This window comes from Rhinatrema bivittatum, chromosome 8 (assembly GCF_901001135.1).
Source record: "Rhinatrema bivittatum chromosome 8, aRhiBiv1.1, whole genome shotgun sequence".
Lineage (NCBI taxonomy): Eukaryota > Metazoa > Chordata > Amphibia > Gymnophiona > Rhinatrematidae > Rhinatrema > Rhinatrema bivittatum.
In genome coordinates, this window is record NC_042622.1 from 185,805,480 (window position 1) to 185,818,984 (window position 13,505).

The 13,505-nt window shown below is 47.7% G+C and overlaps 1 protein-coding gene across 1 annotated transcript in view; it reads right to left on the reverse strand.

Moving 5' to 3' along the window:
- The window catches only part of ZZEF1 (zinc finger ZZ-type and EF-hand domain containing 1), a 335,589-nt gene that overhangs the window by 18,481 nt on the left and 303,603 nt on the right, over nucleotides 1–13,505 (reverse strand). The window contains 2 exon segments of the mRNA XM_029612069.1: nucleotides 9,465–9,630; nucleotides 10,575–10,673. Of these exon segments, the coding sequence (XP_029467929.1) occupies nucleotides 9,465–9,630; nucleotides 10,575–10,673 (265 nt within the window).

Genomic DNA, 13,505 nt, shown 5'->3' on the forward strand with positions numbered 1-13,505 from the left:
GCCCTGTGGGACCTGATTGCTGGTATGGCGACGAACTCCAAAGAACAGGAGAGAAAGCTGGAGGCGGGCTCTGCCAGAATGGAGGTATTCGAACAATCCCACCGACAGGAAAAAATGGATCAAGCTCAAGTTACACAAAAGGTAACTGAAGATGTGAGGAAATTACAGGACTTAAGTGCTGTTACGATAAAAGAAAGGACTTCCACTTTGAGAAGACTTCAATCTGTTGAAAACTCTCTTAGGCACTTGAATCTAAGACTCCTTAACTTTCCTAAGGTAATGGGTGAGTTACCATTACAAACGTTTAAGAAATATTTACAAGAAATCCTTAAATTGCCTCCAGAGAATATTCCCCCAGTAAAGAAAATATTCTTTTTGCCGCAAAGAAGCGCCTCTAATATAGTAGTTTCTAATGTAGCAGGGATAGACATTTTGAATCTGTCCAATTTTCTTGAAAACTCAGATGTTGAAATTATTGAGAAGTCTTCTTTATTTGTTACTTTCTATACTGAATATGAATTAAGTTTAATCATGAAGAATTATTTCAAAAATATGAATGTTCAGTTCCTAGGGGGAGTGGTTCGTATATTTCCTGACCTTGCAAGAACCACGCAAATACGTAGGAAAGATTTCTTAGTAATGAGGCCTGAGATTTTAGCACTAGGGGCTAGCTACAATTTGCGCTACCCCTGTAAGTGCGTGATAAAACTCTCAGGGAATACTTATATATTCTTCAGCCCTGAACAACCACGAGCCTTCTTGGATGCTCGTATGCAGCAGCCACAATCATAAGGTGGGATCTAAAATTGTGCCTAGTGTTCTGTCAGTCTTTCTTAATTATAACTTTGTTCTCTTAATGTTCTCCTTGTTTTCATTCCTCTCTTTATTTCCTACGAAAGTTTAGAGATTTACTTAATGTAATTTTTCTAATGACATAATTAGATGTTGGATATTAGTTTCTTCTGTAAAATTATTAATGTAAATCTCTTGTATTTCATGCAAAGTTTTACTTTGTAAAAGTTGAAAATTGGAAAATTAAAAATTAAAAAAAAAAAAAAAGAAAGAAATAATGGTGATGCCGAAAGAGAGACGATTTCCAAGTATTTGCTGTAATGGATGAAAGTTTAACTGAGGAGAATCATGCACAAGGATGCTAGTGCAGGAAATGCCTGCACATGTTCAGAAAGCAAAGTTGAACTTTCTGGGCTTTGAGAGAAAAACAATCTGACTCAGTGCTGTCGGATGACATCAACCATCTTGTGTGGCAGTTTGTTGTGCTTGTCCACTGAGAAAAATCTTTACATTGAAAAAGGTCTTAATATATTGCATTTAAAAATGAACCCACTACATGGGGGGGACAAGATGGTTGCCGAGTGAGAAACACGCTCAGAGCCTGTCTCTCCGTTTACCTGTTTTCTGAATTAACTCTTTTCAAATGCCTCACACCAAGTGGAAAGCCAAGCTGAGGAAGAACATTACTACTTCTCCCTCGCTTGACCTACACCAACCCTGGATAGAGGTTTTTTTTGCCATGATGCCAGCTGAAGCCCCGGTTGCGATGAACTTTGCGGGGGCAGATAGTGAGCAGAAGTTGTCCTGTTGGCCGATGAGATCTCCCTTAACCTGAGAGCACCAGCAACACCTTCTCCTCCCTTCCATCGAGCACTGCCGCCATCGGATACGTCTCTTGTCTTCCCAGAATTGAGTCTGAGAGTATCGAGTTCGTTGTGTATGGCCACAGAGAAGGCAGGAAGTCTTGTTTCTCTTCCCGCTAGGGCGGATTTGCATACCATTGAAGAGAATTCCCCTGATGTCAGGGTTTTTGGAACTACTGATTCTCTGCCTTCAGCCCTGATACCGGCCCCTTCAATTGGATAGGAGGAAGGTGTTCTTCTGAGTGAGGCGATGCAGTGAACGTTCCGGCTGGTAAGTCTGGTCTCATCAGACCCCTGTGATTATATTAGAGGCTCTTTGGCAAGCTTTAGTGACTGGAAATCTCTATTTCATCTCTTACTAATGCTACTTTGGACACCAATAAACGAGTTCTTAATTCAAACTTGGTTTCTTCTCATGAGACTAAACTGGCTGCCTTGGATACTCATGTTTCTTCTCTGGAAAAAGTTCAGCAAAATTTGGTTCTTTCAGATCAGATATATTTTAAGAAGTTTGAAAATCTTGAAAATTCTTTGCATACCCTTAATTAGAGAGTATCATTTATTTATTTATATTCCGCTTTTTGCACTTTTTCAGCACTTCAAAGTGGATTACATTCAGGTACTGTAGGGTATTTCTCTATCCCCAGAGGGCTTACAATCTAAGTTTGTGTACCTGAGGCAATGGAGGGTAAAGTGACTTGCCCAAGGTCACAAGGAGCAACAGCAGGACTCGAACCCTGGTCTCCTGGTTCATAGCCCACTGCTTTAACCATTAAACTATTAAACTTTCCTGTTATCAAGCTTATTACCCTAGTAGATTTATTTAGAAATTATATTTCTCAAACCTTAAAAATTCCTAATGCAGTAATGCCTGTGATTACTAAGGCATACTATTAGACTTAGAGAGACAAGTACCTGAAGGGAATCTGCCACAGGATAATCTTCTGGACTTAACGGACATTCTTGAAAATTCCTAGTCTACTGAAATTTTGCATAGAGGAACTCTATTGGTATATTTTGTCTTTTCATCTGGCCAGAGTCAATCAATTTCGTAGAAAAAAATTCCTCTCTATGCGTTCTGAAGTATTATCTAAAGGGGGTCCAATTTGTTTTGAGATATCAATGTAAATGTTCTGTAAGACATCTAGAAGTTAATTATATTTTCTATGAACCATCCCAACTGCGGTCATTCTTGGATTCGCATCCTTAATAGTTATTCTCACAGTCCAGTTTATAAATGTGAAACTAGTGTTATTCTCTCCATGCTTTTTTCTTAATTTCACATAACTATATATCCACCTTTTTTTCTTTGTCCCCTCCCCTTTTTCTTATTATAATATGAGGATGCTTGTTTTTCTTTACCTTTTGTATCTTGTTTATATTGGACAAATTATTTACCTGATAATTTCATTTTCCTTAGTGTACACAGATGGACTCAGGACCAACGGGTATAGTGTACTCCTGATAGCAGTTGGAGACGGATCAGATTTCAATCTGACGTCAGCCCTAGTACATATACCCCTGCAGGAAGTGCAGCTCTTCAGTATTCTCCTTGAAAAGCATTGTGAATATATGTGTGACTGACTAATTTGAATGACTTAACTTCATAACTTAATTAACTTCATAACTTGAATAACTTGAGCTGGTTGAATTGGCTATAGCTGGAGACCGCCAGTGCCCTCAACCGGAAAGCGTCGACAACCAGTAGGATGGGTGTCCTAGATGAAGGAAAGCATGGCTTACCCTTGAGTCACTCGAGCACTCCAGAGTAACGGCAGCCGTGGGTGGGATGCTGAGTCCATCTGTCTACACTAAGGAAAATGAAATTATCAGGTAAGTAATTTCTCCATTTCCTAGCGTGTAGCAGATGGACTCAGGACCAATGGGATGAATAAAAGCTACTCCCGAACTGGGTGGGAGGCTGTCGGTGACCCACTTAGTACTGCCCTTGCAAATGCTGTGTCCTCCCGAGCCTGAACATCCAGGCGGTAAAACCTGGAGAAGGTGTGGATGGAGGACCATGTTGCCGCCCTGCAAATCTTGGCGGGTGACAACATCTTGGTTTCTGCCCAGGACACTGCCTGGGATCTAGTAGAATGGGCCTTGACTTGTAGCGGCGGCGGCTTACCTGCCTCTACGTAGGCCGCCTTGATGACTTCTTTGATCCAGTCGGCTATGGTTGCTCGCGAGGCCGCTTCCCCTTGCCTCTTCCCGCTGTGAAGGACGAATAGGTGGTCCGTTTTCCGTACGGGATCCGACATTTCCAAGTACCTGGATAGGAGTCTGCCGATGTTGAGGTGGCATAGACTTCGAGCTTCTTCTGAATTCTTATGTTCATCTGGCGATGGTAGCGAGATGGTTTAGTTGATATGGAAGTGGGACACCACTTTGGGTAGGAACAACGGAATTGTGCGTAACTGGATGGTTCCCGGGGTGAGTCTGAGGAATGGCTCCCGGCAGGACAGTGCTTGTAGCTCGGATATACGACGGGCTGAACAAACTGCCAGCAGGAAGGCCGTCTTCAATGTTAGTAGTCGGAGACACAGGCTGCGAAGAGGTCTGAAAGAGGCTCCTGCTAAGAAATCCAGGACCAGGTTGAGGTTCCAAAGAGGTAATGGCCACTTTAGAGGGGGTCGGATGTGCTCGACTCCTTTTAGGAAGTGTGAAACATCCGGGTGAGAGGCTATGGTGTCGCCCTCATGCTTGGATCCGTAGCATGACAATGCGGCCACCTGTACCTTGATGGAGTTGAGGGACAATCCCTTCTGTAGGCCGTTCTGTAGGAATTCCAAGATCGCAGGAATTTTGACTGAGCGTGGTATGATGTCGTGGTCCTCCACCAGGCTTTGAATATTCTCCAAATCCTTATGTATGTTAGAGAGTGTTAATTACAGCCCCCGAGTATCCGCTCTTTCTCAGGCGAGCCCTCTCAATGGCCAGACCATAAGAGAGAACCGAGTTGGATCCTTGTGGAGGATCGGCCCTTGTTGGAGCAGGTCTCTGTGTGGAAGTAGTGGCAGGGGAGTCCCTGTCAGTAGTCTTCGCATGTCTGCGTACCACGGTCTTCTTGGCCAGTCCGGGGCCACAAGAAGTACTGGTCCCGTGTGTAGTCCAATCTTGTGAATGATTGCGCCTAATAGGGGCCACGGCAGGAAGGCGTACAACAGAGTCTCCTGTGGCCATGTCTGCACCAGGATGTCGATCCCCTGGGACTGAGGTTCCCGCCTGCGACTGAAGTAACTGGGCACTTGAGCGTTGGACCGGTTTGCCAGAAGGTCCATGGTTGGTGTTCCTCAACGGTTCACTATCAGTTGGAATGCTGCGGTCGATAGCTTCCATTCTCCTGGGTCTAGACTTTCTCTGCTGAGGTAGTCTGCCATGATGTTGTCCTTCCTGGTGATGTGGACGGCCGAGATCTCCTGGAGGTTCCCTTCCGCCCACGGTATTAGGGGGTCTATTTCCAGAGACACCTGTTGGCTTCTGGTTCCTCCCTGACGGTTGATGTAGGCCACTGTTGTGGCGTTGTCCAACATGACTCTGACCGCTTTGTTTCGGAGTCTGTGACCGAACCGTAAGCAGGCTAGTCTGACTGCCCGGGCTTCTAGGCGATTGATGTTCCATCCTGACTCTTCTGCGTTCCACTGCCCTTGGGCAGTTAGCTCTTCGCAGTGTGCGCCCCATTCTCGTAACCTGGCATCCGTGGTGAGCAGGGTCAAGGTCGGTGAGGATAGTCTTGTTCCCTGGCTCAAGTGGTCGTCCTGTAGCCACCATCGTAGTTGGGTCCGAACTCTGCCCGGGAGCTGTAGACGTACGGTGTAGTTCTGAGACAGTGGATTCCATCGTGATAGGAGGGAGCGCTGTAGGGATCTCATGTGAGCGTGTGTCCATGGTACTACCTCCAGAGTGGATGCCATGAGCCCGAGGACTTGTAGGTAATCCCACGCTGTGGGGCGAGGTTCGCTCAGCAGGGTTTGCAACCGGTTTCTCAGTTTTGACCTCCTTGTTGGTGTTAGGATGACCTTGTCTTCTTTGGTGTCGAAGCGGACTCCTAAGTATTCTAGAGATTGTGAGGGCTGCAGACAGTTCTTGTTTGTGTTGACCACCCATCCGAGGCTCTCCAGTAGAGTTTTGACTCTGTTGGTTGCCTGGTGACTTTCCTCTGGGGATTTTGCCCTGATCAGCCAATCGTCTAGGCAAGGGTGTACGAGGATTCCTTCCTTCCTCAGTGTTGCCGCCACCACCACCACTACGATCTTGGTGAACATCCGGGGTGCTGTGGCTAGCCTGAAGGGTAGTGCCCGGAACTGGTAGTGACGGGCCAGGATTTTGAAGCGTAGGAAGCGCTGATGATCTTGATGGATCGGAATGTGTAGGTATGCTTCCGACAGATCCAGGGATGTGAGAAACTCTCCCGGTTGTATCGTCCTTATTACGGAGCGTAGGGTTTCCATGCGGAAGCGGGGAATCCGCAGGTGACGGTTGACAGACCTGAGGGTCCAGGATGGGCCTGAATGTACCCTCTTTCTTGGGGACGATAAAATAAATAGAATAATATCCAGTATTTATTTGTTGTGGAGGCACTGGGGTTATTGCCTCTAGGGCCAGTAATCTGCTCAGCGTAGCCTCCACTGCCACCCTCTTGTAGGGGTCGTGGCAGGGGGATTCCACAAACTTGTCCGGAGGGGTCCGGAGGAAATCCAGGTAGTACCCATCTCGAATGATGGTTAGGACCCACTTTGTCCGAAGTTATCTTGACACATCTTTGGTAGAATAGGGCAAGTCTGCCCCCTATGGCTTCTTCCTTTGGACGGGTCAGCTGATTCTCATTGTGGGGTGCAGCTGGGGCCTGGACCCGAGCTGGTTCCCCTCTTGTTGTGCCTGTTCCGAAAGGACTGGTTCCTGCCTGTAGGACGAGGCGCTTGATAAGTGTTTCTGTATGGATTGAAGCACTGTGAACCTCTGCCCCTGGAGGATCAGGGGAAGGGTCGCTGGTTTCTCTTATTCCTGTCCTCCGGTAGCCGCAGCAGTGGGGACTCGCCCCATTTGTCAGCCAGTTTCTCTAGTTCGCTGCCGAACAGGAGGGATCCCTTGAAGGGCATCCTTTTGAGTCTTGTTTGGGAGGACGCGTCAGCCGACCAGCTTTGGAGCCAGAGTTGCCTCCTGGCTGCCACAGCTGACGACCCTCCTCTAGCTGCGGTGCGCACTAGGTTGGAAGCAGCATCCGCGAGGAATGATACAGCTGGCTCCATGGCTTCACCAGGGGTGTTGCTCCTGGTCTGTGATAGGCAAGCACGTGTTACCACAGTGCAGCAGGTGGCTATCTGTAGGGACATTGCGGCGACGTCAAAGGACTGTTTAAGGATGGACTCCAGATGTCTGTCTTGGGCATCTTTGAGTGCCGCGCCTCCTTCCACTGGGATAGTAGTGCGCTTAGAGACTGCGCAGACCATGGCATCCACCTTTGGGCATGTCAGAAGGTCTTTGGCTGCTGGGTCCAGAGGATACATGGCTGCCATAGCCCGCCCCCCTTTGAACGAAACTCTGGAGCAATCCATTCCAGGTCAATTAGCTGTTGGATGGCTTGTAATAGAGGGAAATGGCGGGAGGTCTGACGGAGTCCCTCTAGCAGGGGATTCGTCTTAGGCTCCCCCGAGGCACTTGTGCCCGGGATAGCAAGCTCCTTCAGGGCTGCGGGTGACCAGGTCTGGAAGCTCGTCCTTGGTGAAGAAGCGTTTCATGGTCCGGTGAGGCTCTGTCCCCGGGGGGGGGAAGTTTCCCCTCCTCCAGGGGCTCTGACTCCTCCTCCGAGATGTCCGTGTCCCGTACGTGGGACTTCCAGGTTGTGGATTCACTTCCCTGGGCCTAGAGGGGCCCTGGTGAAGTGAATGTGGCCGTGATATCGGAGGCTCTGTCTGCATGTGAACGAAGGTGTGCAGACCTTTGAAAAATTCCACCCAGGAGATAGACGCTGGGTCCATGCTAGGGGACACTGTGTCCCTGGGGGGCCCCATTTGAGGAGGTGTCCCGCTGTGAATTGCTACGTCCGGAGTACTTAATGAGGAGCTAGCACTCAGGCCCGGATGGGACTGGCTCTGGGCTTGATCCCCCAGGGCCTCCTCGCACTGGATACACAGGTCGTCGGCCTCTTCGTGTTGTGTGGCTCTGATGTGGCATGCTGGGCAGAGGCCCTGAACCTTGAGCTCCTTTTCCGGCGGTGCCATGGATATAAGCGCGTAAAATCTCCTATGTGCGCCGGTGAGTCGAACATGTGCACGTGGATGGATGTGCGCCTAGGATGTGCGAGCCGGTGTGCGCACAAGTCGCAGTTATGCGCCCGGCACAGTAAGCGCGAGTTGCGCACATAACCTGTGCCTACAGTACTTCAGCCTGTAATGTTGTGCGCACGGCTCGCCCTATGCGCACGGATTGAGACGGCGGACAGGGCGGCGAACAGGGCCAAAATGGCGACAGCGACCAAGCGGGCAATATGGCGACCACCTCGGGGGGGGTCTCCACGTGGGAGGACCCTTGGATCTAACCGGGGCCTAACCCTGCTAAGGCGGATCAACCCGGTGGCACAGGTCCCGGCCGGCGACCTGTGCGACTCCTCGAGCTTTGGAGACCGGAGTCTTTAAAGAAGATTTCTATCTTACCTTGTCTCGGCACTTCCCGGTTTCGTTCCGGGCGGTCTCCGGCTGCGGGGGGAGAGGGCAAATACCTTCATCGCCACATTTCAGTTTGCACCCGCTGCCTCTCAGCCGCACCCGAAATCGGGGGCTAGGTCCCCGCCGAGGGTTGGCCGCCGGACCGAGGCTCACCTCTGAGGGACCACGGAAATCACCTCGGGAATTTTCAACTGGGGGAGGGACCCGAGGGTGTCACCGCAGGAGAGCGGAGCTCGCTGTTGAGGTAAGTTTTCTTCTTATTTTGGGTTTTTCTCTGTTAAATTTTGCTCTAACACTGGGAGAGCGTGCAGGTAGTCCCTAACTGCTAAGGAGACGGAAAATACTAAAGAGCTGTACTTCCTGCAGGGGTATATGTACTAGGGGCTGACGTCAGATTGAAATCTGATCCGTCTCCAACTGCTAGCAGGAGTACACTATACCCATTGGTCCTGAGTCCATCTGCTACACGCTAGAAAATGTTAATTTTATTTCATTGTATTCCTCATGTTACATCACGAGAAATTCTTGTTCAATTTGTATGCATAACAAAAAAACAAACCCCACTATGAACACACATTTTTTTAAAAAATCCCCTTTAAATCCAGTGATAATTGCTCAAACCAATTCTGAGGAAAATTTGTAAAGTAGAACTTTCCCCGCAGACAGCTCCACATAAAAAGATAGATGGATCAATGCAGAAGGAAAGGAATATGTACAACTTTACTTAATCTCAGTTTAGAGGCCCTTTTTTTATACATTTCTAAAACTAAGCCATTGGAAGTGTTTTAATTGCATGTTTTTATGAGAATTTGATGTTTGATTTGTTATGCTTGCTGTCAGAGTCCTGTGTCATCATAACCCACCTTGGGAAGCTTGCTGGAAAAATGGCACATAAATCGATGAATTAATTTTAATTAATTATTTTTCATTATTGCTCTCTCCCTTTCAACTGAAGTAGTTAAGTTTTTGACTTTCAAATTATGACAATATTTGTAGGTTTGAAAATATGGCATTTTCTATTACAGAAAGATTAAAATTTAATGGAGCTAGTTATGAAAGCTGATCTAGTTTTCTCTCATCTTCATTTAATAGCAGGAAAAAAAATAAACAGAGGAGCCGGGCACTGTTCCAGCTGGGCACACACCTCTGGGGGTAGCACTGCAGAGTCTTCAGCAGTAAGTGGATGGCCTTCAGTCTCTGATGACCTGTCTGGCGACAGGCCACCCCCACCTGCCACTCCCAGATGTTGGACAGTGGCATGTGTGGAACGACCTTCTCATCTGACATCATCTGCTTTAGGATCTCAAACCCTGGAATCAAAGGCAGGATAAATTATAGATGGCACAACTGAACAAGGACACATTCAGATCACGTGCTTCATGCTGTCATTTGCTTCTCCTTTTCTATGGTTCTGCTCAAATCCACAAAAACAGAGAGAGACAAAGCACTTACACTGAACAGTACACAGCAGCAGGATTTCTAACAGGGTGCCTCTCTACCAGTCTCACTATACGATAGCAAATCAGAACCTAATCTCTCGGCTTTGCTTGAAGACTCCTTCCCCCAAACTTGCACTCATGCACTGTGCTGACAAATAAATATCTTCCATCCCAGTTGTGGCAGCCCTTTCAGAGGACAGAAAGTGCTTTGATCTTTGGTGCAACTGTAGATGGTCTGGACTTTATTTTGAAAAGGAAAGTCTAACATGCTTACTAGAAACTGCTGTAGATCACTTACAAGAATATTTCTTAAACAAAATTGACATTTTAAAGAGATTTACTTTCAGAATGTTCTGTTAAAAATGAGGATACACCATGGCAGGGAAAAAAAGATGTAATATGGCAGTTGTGATATATTAAATTGGAGCAGCACAAATTTATTTTTTTCATAAGTAGTTGTCATTATACAAGAGCCTGAAAATCCCTGAGACTCCTCCTTAAGGCTTTGCTGCTCTGAAACATGAGACACACCTTTCAGAACAGCAAGCACCCCCTGGTGTGTGTTCCATCCTCCCCCCCCCCCCCCCCCCCCCCGAAAAAATAAAACAACCCAAAAAAACCTTTAAATATAAGCTTATCCTTGATGATTTAACTTGTTCTGTTTTTTCCAGGCTCTATGTCACTTGCACATCATAAAGTGACAATGTTTGTAACAGATGAAACAATGCTGAACTTTAATGCCATAAATGGTGATGATGGATCCAAGCAAGTCATTCTGGTGAAAGCTGCAGAGTTTAGTCCGGGCCTGTACTTGCCTGTCTGGAACCTCCCACGATGGCCTGCAGTCACAGTGAACTTGTATCCCCATTCCGTGTTGCTCATATCAGAGGTGAATCGATAATACAGTGTGTCTCCTGCAAAAATTGGGTAGAGAATAAGCATAGAAATAGGAGGAAAAAAAAAGCAATACAACTAATTAAAAAACCCCCCACCAAAAACTCAATTTCTTCTGGCAATTAGAGAGTCTGAAAATAGGACATTCTACAATAAATTATACACATGTGCAATGAATGGCCCAAAAAGTTTACAAGTTAAGGGGTTACACCAAGGGCACAGGGAGATAAATTGCCCAAAGTCAAAAGGTGAGTTAGTGGGATTTGAACTCAGGTCTCCTGGTTCCTAGTCCATTATTACAATCACCAGGCCATTCCCTCCCTCAAGAATATGATTTAAAATTGAAATCTCATTTTAACCAAGCCCTGTTTTAGAGAAAGTGAAAAGGTGCAGTTTAAAAGTTGTTACTCTGATAATTTTATTTTCCATAGTGTGGAGAGATTGACTCAAGACCAATGGATTTATGCTCCCCGGCCAGCAGATGGAGACGGAGTCAGGTTTCAAAGCTGAACTCACCCTAGATATACCCCTACAGTGACCTCAGCCATTTAGTATTTCTCCATCTCCAGCAGATATGAACGTGCTTTCCCTATGGGGATTGCTGTACTTTGGAAGACGACATTCTACCTTTAAATTGGAGAAAAGATTGAGTCCCGCTGTCCTGCGGTGATAACTAAAGGTCCCTCCCCTGGTTGAGAATTCCTGAGGTGATTTCAGAGATCCCTCAGAGGTGTGCCTTGGTCTGGTAGCTGGTTCCCGGCGTGGACTTTGCTGCTGAAGCAGCTGAAAGGCAGCGGGTGCAGGAAGCAGAGCATGGCGGTGACTGCCAAAGCCCTCTCCCCCGCAGTCGGAGACAGTCTCTGGACTCAGCTGGTAAGCGATGAGTCCAGGTAAGTATATAAAAAAAAAAAGAAGAGGATTTACCTCCCGATTCAGAGACATTTGGAGGGTTTTTGGTAAGACTTCCTCCGGTCTCCTTGCTCAGTGCGCCGTACTGACGTTATTCCCAATCCCATTGGGGTAACGGAAAACGGGCTTCCGAATGGGTTGAGCAGCCCCCCCCCCCCCCCCCCCCAGTGGCTAGGCCCCGCTTTAGGTTTGGTCGGCACAACACGTAGTAGGCCGTGACGGCGCCATCTTGCGAGCGTTTTTGTGCCTGTATTGCCCACCATAGAACTTTGGTATGTAAAGTGCATATCATGCGCATAGCCTGTGTGCGGTGTAATGCGCATAGTGCCACGCTAACACCGCACACAGGCTATGCGTGGTGCTATGCGCATTACACCGCACACAGGCTATGCGTGGCACTATGCGCATGATATGCACTTTACATACCAAAGTTCTATGGTGGGCAATACACGCCCACCATAGCACCACGCACACAGGCTATGCGTGGTGCTATGCGCATAACACCGCACACAAACTGTGTGCACAACGTACATACACACACAACTTACTAGGCGCAGAATACAAATAAAGCCGGGTGTACAGGCTATACGCACGCCTTGCTGCAGCCTGCATAGGCGGCCGAAATCTGTGTGCATAAAATTTTAAGCGTGAGCCGTCTGAACAGGCAGTTACTGTCGCCAATGGCTCTGGCAGCCTCTGTCTCAGTGCTGCTTGTCATATTAGGGCTGCACAGTCTGACCTGGATTCTTGCTTATGTCAGCACGGTGAGGAAGCCCAGGAGAGTTGGCCTCTCCAGACCTTATTAAGCCCGGCTCCTCCCATTCAGAGGATGGGGCAGCCACAGCCTTAACCAGAAGTACATCGGATCTGAGTAACCCCGGGACTGGGTCATCCATGGGAAAGGGAAATTTAGCAGCACCTACCCCAGTACCTCCTCGGCTAGGCATGGACCTGGCCGCCTTCTCTTGAGAGAAATTCTTTCAAGGCCTTCAAGCCTTCATACAGGCACAGTCTGCTACCTCACTTGCCCCTGTTCAGACGGAACCTCAGTCAGTAAGCCCTCCGTCTCCCAGTCCTATTGGCAGACCTTGATGCATGCCTTGACTCACCAAGAGTATCCCTGGCAGGGACCTGGATAGCACGGACAAAGAAGAGGATCCAGATTCCTTGGAAGATGGGGAAATACCCCTTGGTTTAGAAACGTATCGGACCATGTTATGGTTTTTCCATAGAGACTAATTGCTAGCTCTGGTTTCCCAGACCACAAAGATGCTGAGAGTTCTTGGGGCAGACTATGACAGACCCAAAGAAGAATCCCATTCTGATTTTCCCATGTAAAGCTTCTTGCTACTTTCTAGTACTGGAAGCCATCCAGGAGTTAACTGACCTGGAATGGGATGCCCCAGAAGCAAGTTTTAAAGGTGGATGAGCGTTAGAAGCTCTACACCCACTGGATCCGGCAGCGAGAGAACGTTTGCGTTTCCCTAAAGTGGATGTGCTGGTCTGTTCCGTCTCTAAGTGAACAATTATCCCAGTGAAGGGAGGAGCGGCCTTAAAGGATGTGCACGATAGGAGGATGGAGTCCATCCTTAAACAGGCCTTTGATGCAATAGCAATAACCTTACAGATTGCTTCTTGTTGTGCCCTGGTAGCTTATTTGTGCCTGCTCCTCTCTTGGGAGGTAGATGACTCGGGGGTGAATTCCAGAGCGGTTATGGAACCCACCGCCACCTTTTTAGCTGATGCGTACCTGGACCTAAGTCTGTACCTTGGCCAGAGAAGTGGCCTCAGTGGTGGCGGCCAGAAGATAGCCATGGCTGCGGAATTGGTCAGCAGACGTAACCTTCAAGGCAAATCTCACAAAGATGCCCTTTAAAGGATCACTCCTCTTTGGAAGCGAATTGGAAAAGTTTGCCAGTAAATAGGGAGAATCTCCAGTACCC